Raw genomic sequence first — 17470 nt, forward strand, 5'->3', positions numbered from 1 at the left:
AATATAAAAAATAATGTAAGTGAGTGACATCAGTGGGAATGGTGGAGTAAAGACCTCCAAAACTCCTCCATAAAAGCAACAAGAATTCTGGCAAAAATTGTCAAAATCAATTTTCAAGAACTCTGGAAATTAATAAAGGCTTATAACAATCTAAGAACTGTTTATTTAAGAAAAATGGTTGAATCTATGTAAGAACAGTGAGCTCTGCAGCATTTGAACTTGCCCTATTCCCATGTTCCTTGCCCCAGCTCTACAGGAGCTCTGAAAACAACGGCATTACAATCAAAGTAGCTGTGAAAACGGGGAGCCTAGCAGCCACTGGAGAAGACAGAATGGGTGTGAGCTCCCCAAAAATTCCATTATTAAAGAGTTGTCATTATCTGAGCTGTGTGGCAATTCCCTGAATGCCCCCATTCACAGGGCTTATCTTTATTTATCCCGACTCAGCTCATCACTGAGAATAGCTTTTTCCCAGGGTGTTTGTCAAAAATAATCAGTGGCAGTTATTTAACATCACAGCTGCCTGAAACGGTGATAACAGTTGGGCCAAAAAAGATGTGAACCAAAAGGAATAAAAGGAATAGCTGTGGGAATGAGATGTCCACAGGGGACTCAGAAAAGTTCTGCCACATTCTTAGGAAGCTAGAAGGCCAAGCACATATGCAGAACTGTGTGCACACCCAGGAAAGACCTGAGAAGGTTCTAATTTCTCACCTTTGTCTGACCTTGGTGATCTGCACGAGCAGGAAGTAAAGGCTAAGGCAGAGTTACCAACTTCCTGCTGGAGCACTGAAACCATAGCCCAATACGCACCAAGAGCCCCTTGGCAAAGGCTGGGGGATATAGGGGTTCAAGGCATTTAAGGAAATCTCTGTCCAATCATTTGCTGACCACTAAGCTAACCAAGTAGAGACTTCAGTGGTAATACACAACAAAGGATTTATACTTTAGAGAATTAGTTGAGTAAAGTTACTGAAAAAACAGCAATAACAACAAACCTTGGGGAGGCAGGATCTGATTTCGAGAGCTGCTACATTATAACATTTAAAATGTTCAGTTTTAATCAAAAAATTACAAGACAATAAACTGATTCTAAAGTTTATATGGAGATGCAGAAGACCCAGAATAGTCAATATAATATTGAAGCAAAAGAATAAAGTTGGAGGATTGACACTACCCAATTTCGTGACTTATTATAAAGCTACAGTATTCAAGACAGTGTAATATTGGTGAAAGAATACACAAACAGATAAATGGAACAGAATAGAGCCCAGAAATAGACCCACACAAATATAGTCAACTGATCTGTGACAAAAGAGCAAAGGTAATACAATGAAGAACGGCTAGTCTTTCAACAAATGGTGTTGAAACAACTGAATATCTACATGCAAAAAAAAAAAAAATCAATCTAGACACTGACCACATACTCTTCATAAAAATTAACTCAAAATGGATTCTAGGCCTAAATGTAAACATAAAATCATAAAACTCCTAGAAGGTACATAGGAGAAAATCTAGATGACCTTAGGGTTTGGGGTGACTTTTTAGATAAAACACCAAAGGCATGATTTATGAAAGAAATAATTGATGAACTGGACTTCATTAAAATTAAAAACTTCTGCTCTGCCAAAGACATTATCAAGTGTATGAGAAGACAAGCTATAGGCTTGGAGAAAATATTTACAAAAAACATATCTGATAAAGGACTGTTATCTAAAATATACAAAGAACTCTTAAAACTCAACAATAAGAAAACAACCCAATTAAATTAGGCAAAAGATCTAAACAGACACTTCACCAAAGAAGATACACAGATGGCAAATAAGCATATGAAAAGATGCTTAACATCATATGTCACTAGCGAATTGCAAATTAAAACAACCATGAGATACCACTACACACCTATTAGAACGACAGAAATCCAAAACACTGACAACACCAAATGCTGGCAAGAATGTGGAGTAACAGGAACTCTCATTCATCGCTGGTGGGAATGCAAAATGGTACAGCCACTTTGGAAGACAGCTTGGCAGTTTCTTACTGCCAAACACACTCTTATCACAGGATCCAGCAATTGTACTCCTCGGTATTTACCCAAATGAGTTGAAAACTTATGTCCACACAACAACCTGCACAGGAATGTTATAGCAACTTGATTCATAATTGTGAAAACTTGGAAGCAACCAAGATGTTCTTCAGTAGGTGAATGGATAAACAAACTGTGATACATCCAGACAATCGAATATTATTCAGTGCTAAAAGAAGTGAGCCATCAAGCCACGAAAAGACGTGGAGGAAGCTTAAATGCATATTACTAAGTGAAAGAAGCCAATCTGAGAAGGCACATACTGTATGATTCCAACTATATGACATTCTGGAAGAGGCAAAACTATGGAGACATTAAAAAGATCAGGTGGTTGCTAGGGATTAGGAGGGAGAGAGGGATAAACAGTCAGAGCACAGAGGATTTTTAGGGCAGTGAAACTGTGCTGTATGACACTATAGTGGTGGATACATGTCATTATACATTTGTCAAAATCCACACAATGTATAAGATCAAGACTGAACCCTAAAGCAAACTATGGACTTGGGGCGATAATGATGTATCAGTGTAGGTTCATCAATTGTAAAGTACCATTCTGGTGCGGGATGTTGATGGTGGGGAGGCTGTGTATGTGTAGGCACAGGGGGTATATGGAAACTCTCCATACTTTGTGCTTAATTTTGCTGTGAACCTAAAACAGCTCTAAAAAACAAAGTATTTTTTTAAGATGTAGTCTTTGTTTTGCTCATTTAAAAAATCATTTTATTTCTTGGACTTTGAAATTACTGATGTAAAGTGATCTGCATTTCTTTTGCTCTCAATCTACTTGCTCATTAGTTCTCAGTCCTATCTATGAAATTATCATCACTGAAGACATTTTAGAAATCTCGGGTACAATTTTAAAGATCATACACACAAGCATTCAACTCTTCCTTTCACAATGTATATATATAACAAATCATGTTGCACACTTTAAATATCTAACAATTTTATTTGTCAATTATACCTCAAGAAAGCTGAAAAAAAAAAAACCCAGCTGATTTGTTAAGTTGGAAAAAAAAGACAAAAAGAGAAAATACTCTTTATAGTGGTCTGAAACTAGGTAGGCATTCCCAGCCTGGTGTAGCATCAGCCTGTGATCTATCTTGCACAAGGTAAAATAAACAACGGCTAGATTCTGCGAGAATACAAAATGGATGAAACATATATCCCGGAGAGAGGTAAATGCCCCTTTAAGGACTGGCTGCCTCAGGTAAAAGAACATATCACATAACAGAAGTATTCAGAGCACTTTATCAAAAGCACTGTGAAATTCCACTGTGACTGAAGCCAATGTGCACTTAGGACAAATATTTAGCATCGATTTACCTCTAACTTAATGACAACTAATATAAAACCCTTCAGATAATCTGAGTTAGTCTAACACTGGTTGCCTGGAAAACTATTCCTGCATGAATAAAAATTTTGATTATAAAATTTATTCGCTGCATGAACAGTGTGGTTTCCACTAGATTAGAGCCTCTTTTGAGGCAGGCACCCTCATTTATTCTTCTAATCCGCATAGGGCCTACCAGTAATTTTTATACATGATAGTCTCAGTATGTTTTTCTTTTTTAACTGAACGTACTTTGTCTATATGGGTCCAATCAGTGATCGACTTTAAGTAATTGCAATAGAATCTGTATAGTCAGAATAATAGAATGATTCTCCCCCACTGAATAGGACAGGCTGAGAGCTGCATCTTATTTGCATCCCTAATACCCAGCACAGGCGCTGGCTCAGAGCAAATCCACTCAGTAAATGTTTGCTAAGGAAACATTAGAGCTTGGCAGACTCTAGGGACCATTTGGTCTGACCGTTTTATTTTCAGAAGAGGAGAATAAGGATCTGAGAGGAACACTTGCTCTAGGGAGCCATGCATTAGTTAACAGCAGAGTTAGGACTTCCTGCCAGTGATTTCTCTGCTCCCGCCTCCCCAAGAAGAATTTTAGGAGGGCCTGGAAAATGAGAGCATATGTCATGTACCTAGCACAGGCTATTGAATAAATGGTAGTTTCCCTCTCCTCTTTCCATGCAAAGAGAAAATCCATGACACACGATGAAGCCTGTCTACTTTGTGCTTTGAGCAAACTGGATTTATGTGTTAACATAAGCAAAGCAGTCCGATCTTTTCAGAAGAAATGTCCACAATGATACTGCGACCAGAACCTGTTAATTTCTACTGTTATCTTCAGAATCTTTAAGAAGGGCTAATACATTAGTAAAGGGGAAATAGTCAGAAGTCTCATTTTAAGAGTGAAACTTGAGGTTCTGATGGAAAGTCAATAAGAAGAGAAGAAGCCGAGGTTTGTTCATCTGACAGCGTGCGCTACGTACCAGGAACAGGGCTAGGTGCTGGGAATGCAGAGGTGAATAAGATGTGGTCCCTGTCCTTGAGGATCTCACAGTCCTGCGTGAGACATAAATATGATGAATAAGAGAAGAAGCAACTCATTTCCTGAGCGCATTAGGACAAAACCTCCCAGAGGAGGCAATAGTTGAGCAAGGCTATGAAGGACTAAAGAGAAATTTGCTGCCTAGGCTAGAAAGTTATAGGCAAAGCAAACAGGCATTAAATAGCATGCTTTAGTCTAGAAATTGCAAGTATGTGAGTGGGAATGTCTGGAGGGATAGGCAGTGACTAGATCATGAAGGACCAAAATAAAGATGTTAGGAGCAATCTGTGGGCAATGGGGAGCTATTGAAGGATATGAGACAAGAGAGTAAGGTAATTAGATTGCTTGTTAGAAACATAACTGGTGGTGGATGGAGAATGAACTGAAGAACAGTTAGGAAATGTTGACAGTAATTCAAGTGAGAAACGGCAAAGAGATGAAGCAATGGAGTGATGAGAGCAGAAGACTTGGCCATTGATGTGGGAGCTGCGGAGGGAGGGAAATAGAGGATGACTGCCAGATTGCAGGCTTCTGTGAATGTGCCGTTAAACACAGAAAACAGCAGAACAGAGAAGTGGGTAGGGAGCTAGGATACGGGGAAGACAGTGAGCTCATGTTTGGATGTGTTAAATTTTAGGGGCCCTCGTGACATCCAGACCACTTGGGAATGATCAGTATATAGATGACATACATAGAAGATACCTAATAATTAAACCAATCATCCAGGGAGAATTCAGAACCCTGGAAATTCCAGTGTTTAAGGCATGGGCCAAGGAGGAGGGGCCAGGCATGGGGCAGGTGAAGTCACAGATGTAAGAGGTCAACAGGAACAGGCTGAAGGCGGTATCCTAGAAGCCCCAGAAGGAGCATTACGAAAAGGAGGGAGGAGCTGGTTAGTTGCATCAAACATTTAAGAAAGAATGAGTGATATAAACCCTAAAATATGCCTTTTGGATTTAGCAGTTAGCGAGGGCACTTTCAGAGAAGGCTGAGTGAAGAGGGCTGAGAAGCGAGTGGGCCCTGAGAGAGGGAAGACACACCGTGAGCACAGAGCATTCTCTTAAGAAGTCTAGCTAAGGAGGAGAGAGATTTAGGGTATTTTGAGGAGAAAATGAATAATTTATCATCACATAATATTCCCTAACATGTAGAAGCAATAACATAATTTGTGAACTGACAGGTTGTTTTCTTCCAGGTTCCAGTTCAATTTAACAAACATTTATTGAATTTCTGCTTGGCACAAGCCCAGGAAGCACCTAGCACTCATGATACACCACTGAATAAGATGTACTCCCTACTATTGAGCACTCAGAAACTGCAGAAAGTCCCCTGCATCCCCAAGAAACCATACCTGGGGTGAGGCCGTGGTCAGCGTAAAATCGAGCTGTGCACAGACTGCCTGGGGCGCACGGGAGGGAGAACCTGAGAGAGGACAGAGGACGGCCAGGAGGGGAGGACCGAGGAGCCATGCAGGACAGGATGCCCTTGCTGGCAGGGCTGGGGGTTTGTGGGCAGGGTGTGTGCGGAGCGTCTGAGGATGACGGGGAGGGTGGTCTGGGCTCTGTCTGAGGCCCAGGAGACACAGAAGGGCCTCTGCCTATAGATGGATGAGAAAGCAATGGAACCCTCTCCTTCCTCACATTTTGATTCATATTTTACACTTAAACTGCCAGACTTTAGATTGGTCATGAGGTCTCCCATATTGATTTAATGGCCAGTTTCCTGTGTTATTTCTAATATTCCTGCCAAATAACAAGCAGAGGTGTGAATTCCCCTCTCACACACCATTCTGATGAAAGCCGGCAGCCTGAACTTCTCACCCTCCACTCACGTGTCCGGGGCTGAAGGTGTCTAGCCCAGTCTGCATGGGAGTGTTCTGGGGGTGGCCCTTGAAGACGTTCAGAAACAAATGCACCAAAGATGCCTTCTTGACCCAGGGATGAAAGGCGAGCGTCAGGGAGCAGCAGCTCCTCCTCTGCGGGTGGAGCCCAGGGCATGGGAAAGGTCTCCCCACCGCCGGGAGTTTACAAAGCAGACCCTGCAGAGCAGGGTGGAGAGTGTGCCCAACAGACAACTCTGGTATGTACTCAGCAAGGGTGGGGCCTTTCAAAAATCACAGGCCAACCAGCAGGAGGGCTTTATGGTGTCTGGGGGGGAAAAAGAGTGTAATCAGAAGTCCACAAGTGGTTGTCACTATGCCACCACAGAGCCAGGGAAGGCCACGCCTCTGCTCTGCTGAGCTCTCCACTCCGGCTGCTCTCCTACCAAGTGGTCATGCTGCAGCAGAAACGCTGACCTCTCTCCCAGCCCGTAAACCCACAAAACAACTACCCCTGGATATCAGTGGAGGTGTGGGAGAAGAACAGTCAAGCACTGACAGATCCAGCTATGCAAAGAAAATGAAGTGTGTGCATGATGTCGCTGGGAGAGAGGACGTATGTGTGGAACTGTGTGATTTGTATAAGAAAAGAATTTTTTTTACTGAGATATAATTCACATATAACATTGTATAAGTTTTAGGTGTACAACATAATGATTTGGTATATGTATATATCGTGAAATGATCACCACAATAAGGTTAGTTAACATCCATCAACAAACATACTTAGAAATTTTTTTGCTTATGATGAGAACTTTTAAGATCTACTCTCTTAGGAACTTTCGAATATGCAATACAGTATTGTTAACTGTAGACATCATGCTGTACATTGCATCCCCAGAAAATAATTTTAAATACACTATCTGCTCTAATGGTCAAGGTTTCAAGGAAGAGCGTAAGCTCCATTGGCAAATCAATAAAGGACAATGGTCACAGTGGCCCAACGGTAAAGAACTAAAAATATGTCCAGGTTGTCTTGGGCTTATTTAGTTTCTGGAATTTCAGACAAATTTTAAATTCACGCACACCTGTATTGGAAAAGTCAGATGGGGTGTCTTTAGCTTTTTAACTGTTCACAATAATTGCATCTAATCCAGATAATTTCTCTAGTGAGAACTAGTCTAGGTTGAAACAAGGGTCACAAACAGAGATTTCTGAGAGAGGTTCAAAACCTGAAAGCAGAGCAAAAACAGCCCGGAGGTAACTGGATGGTATGGGGCACTCACTCCCAGATGCACTGTGGGGGTGTCTAGGCCCCTTGCCCCGCCTGCCCCGTAGACGTGGCTCCCCAGAGGTCAGTCTTGGTCCTCTGCTCTCCCACTGTCTTGGCTGTCTCTGCTGTCCCTGGGTGACCTCACTCACTCTCAGGACCTTCATATGCCGCCGATTTCACATCTCTGTCTCCAGCTGAGGTCCCCGCCCAGCTCCAGACCTGCACCCCCAGCTGCATGTTGGACATCTCCACCTGGCATTGGCCCCCTAGGCACATCTCCCCCTCCCCAGACTCTGGCCAGACCGGACTGCCTCCCCTCCACAGCTGTTCCCTGCCTCAGAGAAAGGCGCCACCATCACCCAGGTGCTCAAACCAGGAGGAGTCTGGTTACTCTTACTTCTGAACAACAACAACAATAATAATAACACCTGTTATTCATAGGTTCTTGTGAGAATTTAATGAGATGAATGTAAATAGCTTAGTGTACTACTAAACACGGTAAACACTCACTAAATATTAGCCATTGTCATCTATTGCTTTCCTGGCAAAGTGAGGCATTTTTGAAACACTGTTAATGTTTTTATTAATGCAATACAAATATCTGAAAATATATATATAACATAGATATATAGAAGTGAATAACATTAAATATATAAACTTGTTTTTCTCCCTTCAATCTATTTCCTATTTTTAGTTTCTTATGTATTCTTCCTGAAAGTTTAGGCATATAAAAGTCATTTTGAGTAACTGGTTGGAAAAGGTTATATAAAAGATCAATGTTTTTCATACAAATTAATATATATATGTATATATACACATCCACATGCATATACATATGAAATCCCTTATCTTTGACCCTACCATGTCTGTACCTGTCTGTATCCCGAACCCTCCCCCATATTATACAGGCTACATTGGGGTGAGGTTCATGGTGGGAGGTGGGGGTGGGGATGAAGACACATTTCCTGCACATTAATTTAGTTAAAAAAAAAAAAGCTAAAAGTTTAAAATAGTCACATCAAAATTTCATGGAAATGAATCATTTCATTTCATTTTCTTGTCTGGGTAATTGCTGCTGGCCTTTTAGGGTCATTTTTCCAGGAAGCCCTCTCTGAAACCCTTTCCCCCCAGCTATCCTGCATCTGTACTAATAGCGATTATACATTTGTCCAAGTAAATCATAATTTACTCATTTCTCAATCCTGGTGCAACTGGCATTTGGGGCCAGATAATTCTTTGTTGCGGGGGGCTGCCCTGTGCATTATAGGAGGTTCAGCAGCATCGCTGGCTTCTACCCACTAGAGGCCAGTAGCATCACCCCAGTGTGATGAGCAAAAATGTCCCCAGATGTTAAGAAGAGGGCAAAATGCTCCACCCCTCCCGGTTGAGAATGACTGCACTGGCCTGAGATCTCAGGGTGAGGATTCTGTCTTACTTGTCCCTGTAGCAAAAAGAGGCCCTCAAGAGACAGTCTTGATGAAGTGAGCTGAAGGAAGGAATGATGAGGTACTGTACTCTCCTAACAGTCAATCAGCTCTAATCTCTTCACAGAAGAACAAGGTATGCTTTCAACTCATTTAATTATATATATATTTTGCTAAGGAAGATTGGCCCTGAGCTAACATCCATTGCCAATCTTCCTCCTTTATTTGCTTGAGGAAGGTTAGCCCTGAGCTAACATCTGTGCCAATCTTTCTCCACTTTTATATGTGGGTTGCCACCACAGCATGGCTGACGAGTGGTGTAGGTCTACATCTGGGATCCAAACCCACAAACCTGGGAGGCCGAAGTGGAGTATGCCAAAAGCAACCACTATGCCATGGGGCCAGCCCCTTAATTATATATATATATATTTTTTTCTTTTTCTTTTTTTTTTTAATAATTTTATTTATTTATTTTTCCCCCAAAGCCCCAGTAGATAGTTGTATGTCATAGTTGCACATCCTTCTAGTTGCTGTATGTGGGACGCAGCCTCAGCATGGCTGGAGAAGTGGTGCGTCGGTGCACGCCTGGGATCCGAACCCAGGCCGCCAGCAGTGGAGCGCACGCACTTAACCGCTAAGCCACGGGGCCGGCCCTTAATTATATTTTTTAAATGGAGTTCCATGAAGTATAAGGTGCAAATGCAACCAGAATTTCTATCCTTGGGACTTATAAGTCAAATTCAGAAAATCAAGAGGCAACATAGACATTTCTGGAAGAATTACCTTCAAAGGAAGAAATGGAAAGTACTACAAATTACATTTCACAAAAAGACCTCAGCTCTCTTTGGAAACTCCAGAAGCAGCCTGTCTGGCTTGGAATCCCAGCACTGTCATTAACTAGCTGTGAGGGGGAAAATTGTGCTACACCCCTGTGCCTCAGTTTCCTTATCTGTAAAATGGGAATGATGTTAGAGCCTACCTCATAGGGTTGTTATAAGAATTAAATGAGTAAATATTTGTAAAATGCTTTGAGTAATATTTGGTACATAGTGAACACCTTGTAAGTGTCTTAAAGAAACAGAATCACTGCTTATTGGGATTCATATTTATTTATAGACTCAGAATTTTAAAGGTGGAACTCACCGTGATTACCATGTACCCCCCATCTATATCCTTCTCCCAATGATTTGTTCAAGGTCTCAGTCCAGTTGTCATATATTATTATATTGTGTAACACAATATACAATACTGTATATTTTCTGTGATAAATATTCTAAAAGGAAAAATATTTAAAATATATTATCAATATTCATAAAGACTAACCTTATTTAATATTATCAATGTTATTTAACACACTCAAATCAAATATGTGCCTTTGTCTGCAGAGATAAATTGTAAATATCATTTTTGTCAGCACTCTCCCTAACCTCCTCCCCAACCTCATGAAAATCACTGTCCTTAATTATCCTTTTAAATATAAAGAGCAATGCTAGATGCACTGTATAATCCTAATCAATGCCACGTCTCCACAAAACAGTGCTGGACAAGGTGAATACACTGTTTTATATGTGCTATAATTAACTAGTATTTATTAACAACGTAAGTTATGCAGATGGTTTACCGGCCTAACATTGAATTAGAAATTCAGAGATCTTCTTGGGCATCAGGCCCTATGTTAGCAGTCTGAGTGAACAACGCAAATGCTAATAGAACACATGACTTCTCCTTAAAAATCTCATTCAGGAGCTCTGATTTGCTGCAATTTGGCTTAAAGGTGACAAACTGTGCAAGCTATTTTGACACCTTGCCTCTGCCTACATTCTGATATAGTTACAGTTTCAATTACCTCATCCAGGTACTGAGAATTGCAATTAGCTTTTCATTACTCACAGGGGAAAATATTTTTCAATTAAGAATTTAATCAAAAAACATCAAAACAGAATTATAATTGCAGTTGCTAAAATAACAGAAATGGCACTATTCTGACTTGCAGAAACAAATATGTACAGAGAACCTACTGTGTGCTGGTGCTGTCAGAGTTGCGGAAGCAACGGTGACATGTGGTCACCATCCTGGAGGTTCACACCTTCAGCAAAGACAGTCAACCTGTCTGGTTTCCTAGACCTAAAACTGAGAGCACACATCCACATATTCCTCCCTGCCATCGACATCCTCAGTATAATATACTTTTCCAAGGCAATCAAAAAGCTAACACTGTTTAACAACTCTCCAAGTGTAATTTAGGACCTAGGACATTAACTGTCTGTCTACACAGGAGAAACACTTCCAGAAAACCAAAGGTGAGTAAAATTCTTGTGGGCAACATTTGCAGGAGACCTTCAGCAATCTTGTCTTCATTTGTCTACCTGGCAGAAGCTACCTACCCTCTGGCTATGATTCCCTTTACGATTCTGCATTAGCTCAGCATTTCAAATATGCATGAGCAATGGATAGCCCAGAAAGCTTTAAAAATAAAACATGAGACCAGCTCTATCACTGTGTCTGCGGTGCATGAGGAAGAAAAGGAATAAAATCACAACTCCTTACTGCTCTCCAGGCATCAATTATTACATACCATGTGAGTGGGTGACTGTCTAATTAACTGCTCATCAATCTCAAAGTTTTAAAAGTGCTGTCATTCCCCTCAGACTGGAAGTCTTCCTTCTGCCTGCTTTCCGCTATTTGCAACGTGGGAAATCTGCGTCTTGGTGGAACTGGTTAACAAAGGGAAAGAAACTCCACTCAGGTTCCCTTTAACCACGCTACCTCCATCTCTGCTACATATTTTGCCTGCTTCCTTTGATCCACCCCCTGTGACTACTCCTTTGGCCTCTCTCCCCCTCCGCCCCTACCCGCCCTCACTCCTATGCTCCGAGAATCTCAGCTCACACACCTCCAGCCAAACACTTTCTGACTTCAGAATATTTTTGGAGACTTAGTTGTCCTGAGAATTATTCCAATTCTAACAACCTCCTGCCGCTCTAACCATTTTTACACAAGCCAGGTCCTTATCAAGAGCACTGTGGTGTCTGGCATTGCTGTACTTCCACACGTTTACGCAATAATGTCTTTTGGGGTACGTCTGTATGGATCCTGCTAAGGGCTGTATCAGACATGGGTCATGGGCTCTACAAGAGAAGGCTTCCTGATTTTTCTGGCTGACATCTAGTATTATTACTCAGAACTCTATATCTCTAAATGATTTCACATTCGTTATACCAGCTCGTATCTATAATATGTCTGAAAGGTATTTTTTAAAAAAGATTAGACTTTGATGGAAAAGTCTAGAACTTAGTCAGGGCATCTCAGATCACATGCAGCAGTGAGCAGATAAGGATTTACCATCCCACATGTTTGAGATTCAAAGCTGGGCCCATTCAGCCACATACCTCACCTAATGAATAGAACTGCACAGTCAGAGACAATGTCTGCCCCTGCAATCCTGATTTAAAAATATATAATAGAATTTTTATTCCTGGTTTCTAATGTAATCCTTCATTTATATTTTAGAAATAAAATTTAGGAATCTATAACTAAGCTACTAGAACTAACGAGTGAGTTTAGAAAGATTATAGGATACAGGGACAATACACAAAAAAATTTATGTACTAGCAATGAACAACTGGAAATTGAAATGATAAAAAACAGTACAATTTACAATAGCACCATAAAACGTGAAATTCTTAAGTACTTTCAAGGATGTGTAAAGTATCCATATGCTGAGAACTACAAGTCAGGGTTGGAAAAAAAAATCAAAGGAGACCTAAATAACTAGAGACGTATACTATATTTACGAATCAGAAGACTCAATATTTTTAAGATATCAATTCTCCCCAAACTGATCTATAGATTCAACACAATCCAAATCAATGCTACAGTAGGATTTTTAAAATATATATCAACAAGCTGTTTCTAAAATTTATATGGAAAGGCAGAGGAACTGGAATAGCCAAACAATTCTGGCAAAGAAGAACAAAGTTGGAGGACTCACACTACTGGATTCGAAGACATAAAGCTAAGTAATCAAGTGTCATGTTGATGAAAGGATAGACACATAGATAAGAGGAACAGAATAGAGAGGCTAGAAATAGACTCATGGTGTATGGGCAACTGATTTACAACACACATTCAAAGGCAATTCAATGAAGAAAGTAGAGTCTTTTCAACATGGTGCTCAACCGATGGGACACTGATACGCAAAAAATGAATCATGACCCCTACTTGGTACCTTTTAAAAAAATTAACTCAAAATGGACCGTTGACTTAAATGTAACACGTACAACTAAAATTTTTAGAAGAAAATAAAGGAGAAAATAGTTGTGACCTCATGTTAGGCAAAGATGTCTTAGGAATGACATTAAAAGCATGAAAAAAAATTGATACAAATTGGATCTAGCAAAATTAAAAACTTCTGTTTTGTGAAAGACAGTGTTAAGAGATTGAAAAGACAAGATACAGACTGGTGGAAAATATTTACGAAACACATACCTGACAAAGGATTTACATCTGGAACATATAAAGAATTCTCAAAACTGAATAATAAGAAAACAACCAAATTAAAAAAATGGGCCAAAGACTTGAATGGACACTTTATTCAAGAAGATATATACATGGCAAACAAGCATATGAACAGAGGTTCAACCTCATTACTCATTAAGGAAATGCAAAGTAAAATGACAATGAGATAACACTAGACACCTATTAGAATGGTTAAAAACAAAACAAAACAAAAAAAATTGACAATACCAAGTGCTGACAAAGATGTGGAGCAACTGGAACTCTCATACATTATTGGTGGGAATACAAAATGATACGGTCACTTTGGAAAAGTTTGGTGATTTCTTATAAAGTTAAAATACACTTATCATATGGACCCCATAATCCCATTCCTAGGATTTTACCCAAAAGAAGTGAAACCTTATGCTCATACAAAAACTTGAATATAAAGGTTTATAGTGGCTTTATAACCACCCAAACTGGTGACAACTCATATGTCCTTAAGTTGGTGAATGGATGGGCAAACTGTAATACATCCATACAATGGAACACTACTCAGCAATTGTACTGATTGACACATACAACAACATGGATGAACATTAAGTGCATTAAGTAAACGAAGCCAGACTCAAAAGGCTACATACTGTTTGATTTCATTTATATGGCATTCTGGAAAAAGCAAAACTATAGGTACAAAAACCAGATCAGGGGTTGCCAGGGGTTGGGAGTAGGGGTAGAGGTTGATGACAAAGGGGAACCAGGGAATTTTTTGGGGTGATGGAGCTGTTCTATACCTTGGTGGTGGTGGTGGTGGTTACATGACTGTAGGCATTTGTCAAAACTCAAACAACTGCACACTGAAAATAGTGAATTTTACTTTATATATACATGACAGCTTGATTTAAAGAAAACATAAATTTAAAAAATTCAATGGGGAAAAATGATAATGTAATATAATACAATTAAAATATAAAAATCATTTCTTTTTAAACACACGCCAACTAGTAAAAATACCCTTGGTTACAACTAAGACGGAAAACTCAGGACGAGGTTCTGGTTGAATAGTTCTGAGCTGGATGAATGCTCATGAGGAGGGAGCTGCTTCTGCTTGGGATGTGCCTCAGACACGCTGAAGAGAAAACACTGCTTTTCCAATTCATTACCTTTAAAGAATCACAACCAAACCATCCATTCCTCTCATAAATGCTCACAAATGGCATTTTGTGCTTGTTTGTTTTCTAGTCCAAATAGCCTGTTCCTGTAATTTGTGATTTGAAGAGTTCTTTGCTCTTCCAACCACTTAAGGAAACTCATAGTCCTGTTTTCCCTGAACACTCAGAGATCATTGCTTAATGCAAATCTATTTTCTCTTCCTGTAGGAACCATAGAGTGACCAGCTTGTGAACACAAAAATATATATGTCTGAAGATTCAGCAAGCCTAAGATTATTTACACACTACTGTAACATACACTGGTCTCTTTTATCTTGACAAAAGTTTTGCTCACCATTACCTTCCTCTTAAACTACCATCTTTTCTATGTCAAATGCAGAATGTACTAGAAAGAACATTAGACTGCAAGTTATGAGTACTGAGTTTTAAGGTCAGTTCAGCCCATAACTAACTGTGTGGACTTGGAAAAATGACTCACCTCCTGTAACTAACATTTATCCCCAGCTCTGACCTCTCTCCAGGGCTTTAGTTAGGAAACTTCAAACTCCTACAGACACATACAACCTCTCACAAGCATTTAATTGTTCAGCGATATTGATTACACTGGCATCTTGTTTATTACCCAAATTATAATTGTTACTTATTTGTTTATGTGTTCATGCTTCATTTCTTCAACTAGATTTCTCCAACCAGATTACAAATTCTTTGAGGGGAGGGAGTTATTCATATATATATATATCTTTGTTTCCTTATAGCATTTATCACATTGCAAAGGCTTAAATGTTCCAGGTTGCCAACATAATGACTTGAGCTTACATATTCCAGTTTGCTGATAGAATCACCTGACTTCGCAAAAAATACAGCCGAATTTGACACACTCGTGGAATTTTTCAGAGCCTTCCCTGACCACTCATGCTGTGCCCCCCGGCTGCCTCTTCGTACTCACCCACCCACACCCCAATCACTGTCTATAGCCTTATCTTGTTTTACTTTTTTCATAGCATTTAATACTCTCTCAGATAACATCTCCCTCTCCCTCTCTTTTTCTCTCACTCATTCTCTCTTTCTTTTTCCCTATCTATTGTCTGAAGCCTCCTGCTAGAATTTAAGCTCCATGAAACTAGGGACTGATCATGCTCACTGGAGTACACTTAGAACCTGGACCCATGCCAGGCACATAGTAGGCACTCAAGAAATACTTATGAATTGTTGAACTCGCCCCTCAATATAGTGATACCTATTAGAGACTTTCTTTCTAATTAAAAGAAATAAAAATACTTCACATGATTTACCTGCAAAGAGGTTCTACAAGGTCCTTTTCAAGAAAATCATGATCATTCTTGACAGCCACAATGTTGATGGGAAATTGCGAATCTGAAAGAGAGAAAGAAAGAAACAAAGGAGTTTATGTTTTGTCTGAACAGGCATCAACATCTTCAGGCGACCACATTTCCATACACACGACTGATCTTAATGGCAGTAACTCCTCATTAATGGGTGTGTTGGTAATGTTTAAGATAGCAGGCAGCTTTATATTTATCACAACAAATGCCTTTAAAGATACAAAAGAAGTGTGAAATATGAGAATAACCAAGTGCTTGCCCTTGGATAGGACTGAATACTAAGTGCCTGTGTTTTTATGGCTCGATATTTTCACAGACATTTGCCTGGATAGAGAGGAGCTTTTACACTCTCGCCATCCACCGTAGGTCGCTGACTTCCTATTCTGATCAGGTCATGAAGTATTTAGTTTGGCAGATTTTTAAATTTCCTTCAGAAAGGAAATTTCCAAAAATACCCAAAGCTCAATGGCCCCACATGTTTTCTTTTGTAGCAAAATCTTGAGTCACTTTGGAATATCAGCAAAATACTCAACTGATTCCACCCAAAGAGAAGAAGAAATTCCAACATCCTGACTTTTCTGCCACAGACTACTCATGCCAGCTTCGGAGGTCAGAGGCAATACTCAGAACACAGTGTTAATTTTAGGTACCTCATTCAAGGAAGTAAAAATCTGGAGATCACTGTAATAGAGGCCATGGTCAAATCCAACAGACAATGGCAGTTCATCATCATTATCCCACCGTTCTTTCTCTTCCTCATCTTATGTTTTGCACTGCCTCCACCTTGCCAATCATAGTAAATCTAAGGGTATCTAAATCTTAAAGTGAATTGGGAAGAGAAACAATTCCTCTTCTGGTGAAAAAGTAATTGAGTGAATTTCAGATCGTGTCAGAGTGAAGACTGTCTTGTTCTGCTGAAGAGGGAGGATGTGTAGTAAGGAACACAGACACGGAAGCTATAGAACTGTGGGCAAGTTACTCAACTTCTTCCGGGCCTCTGTTTCCTCATCTGTCCAATGGGGATGATGATAATTATAATACCTCCTCTACGGTGCTGTGAATATTAACTGAATAGTATATGTAAAGTGCTTTGGACAGTACCTGGCACATAGTAAGCTCTGTGTAAGTACTTGCTCTTATTCTTATTATGTTTATTCAATGCCTATGGCTTAAACACAGTCTGACAGGCACATATTACCTATGAGATAGCTTTACTTCTTAGCCATTTATGGACTCTTCACATTTAAATCACATAGTATTTTGAGTTTACAAAGAGAGAGCACATTATAGTAGAAAATACACTGCATTGGGGCGGAAAGGCCTGGGTGTTTAATTCTGACTCTTCTATCTTATAACCTTGGAAAAGTGACTTAACCTTTTCCGGCCTCTTTCTCATAATCAGTAAATTGGTGGTGGGGGTGGGAGCAAGGGTTGCTTAGTCCAAAACTGTAAGACCCCTCCTT

At 39.9% G+C, this 17470-nt stretch overlaps 1 protein-coding gene across 3 annotated transcripts in view; it reads right to left on the minus strand.

The window, feature by feature from the left end:
* STARD13 (StAR related lipid transfer domain containing 13) overlaps window positions 1-17470 on the minus strand; it is a 167249-nt gene that overhangs the window by 41773 nt on the left and 108006 nt on the right. For all 3 annotated transcript variants that reach the window (XM_058547993.1, XM_058547992.1, XM_058547990.1), the window contains exon 3: window positions 15957-16038. In XM_058547993.1, the coding sequence (XP_058403976.1) occupies window positions 15957-16038 (82 nt within the window). The remainder of the gene's footprint in view (window positions 1-15956; window positions 16039-17470) is intronic.

This window comes from Diceros bicornis, chromosome 9, assembly GCF_020826845.1.
Source record: "Diceros bicornis minor isolate mBicDic1 chromosome 9, mDicBic1.mat.cur, whole genome shotgun sequence".
NCBI lineage: Eukaryota > Metazoa > Chordata > Mammalia > Perissodactyla > Rhinocerotidae > Diceros > Diceros bicornis.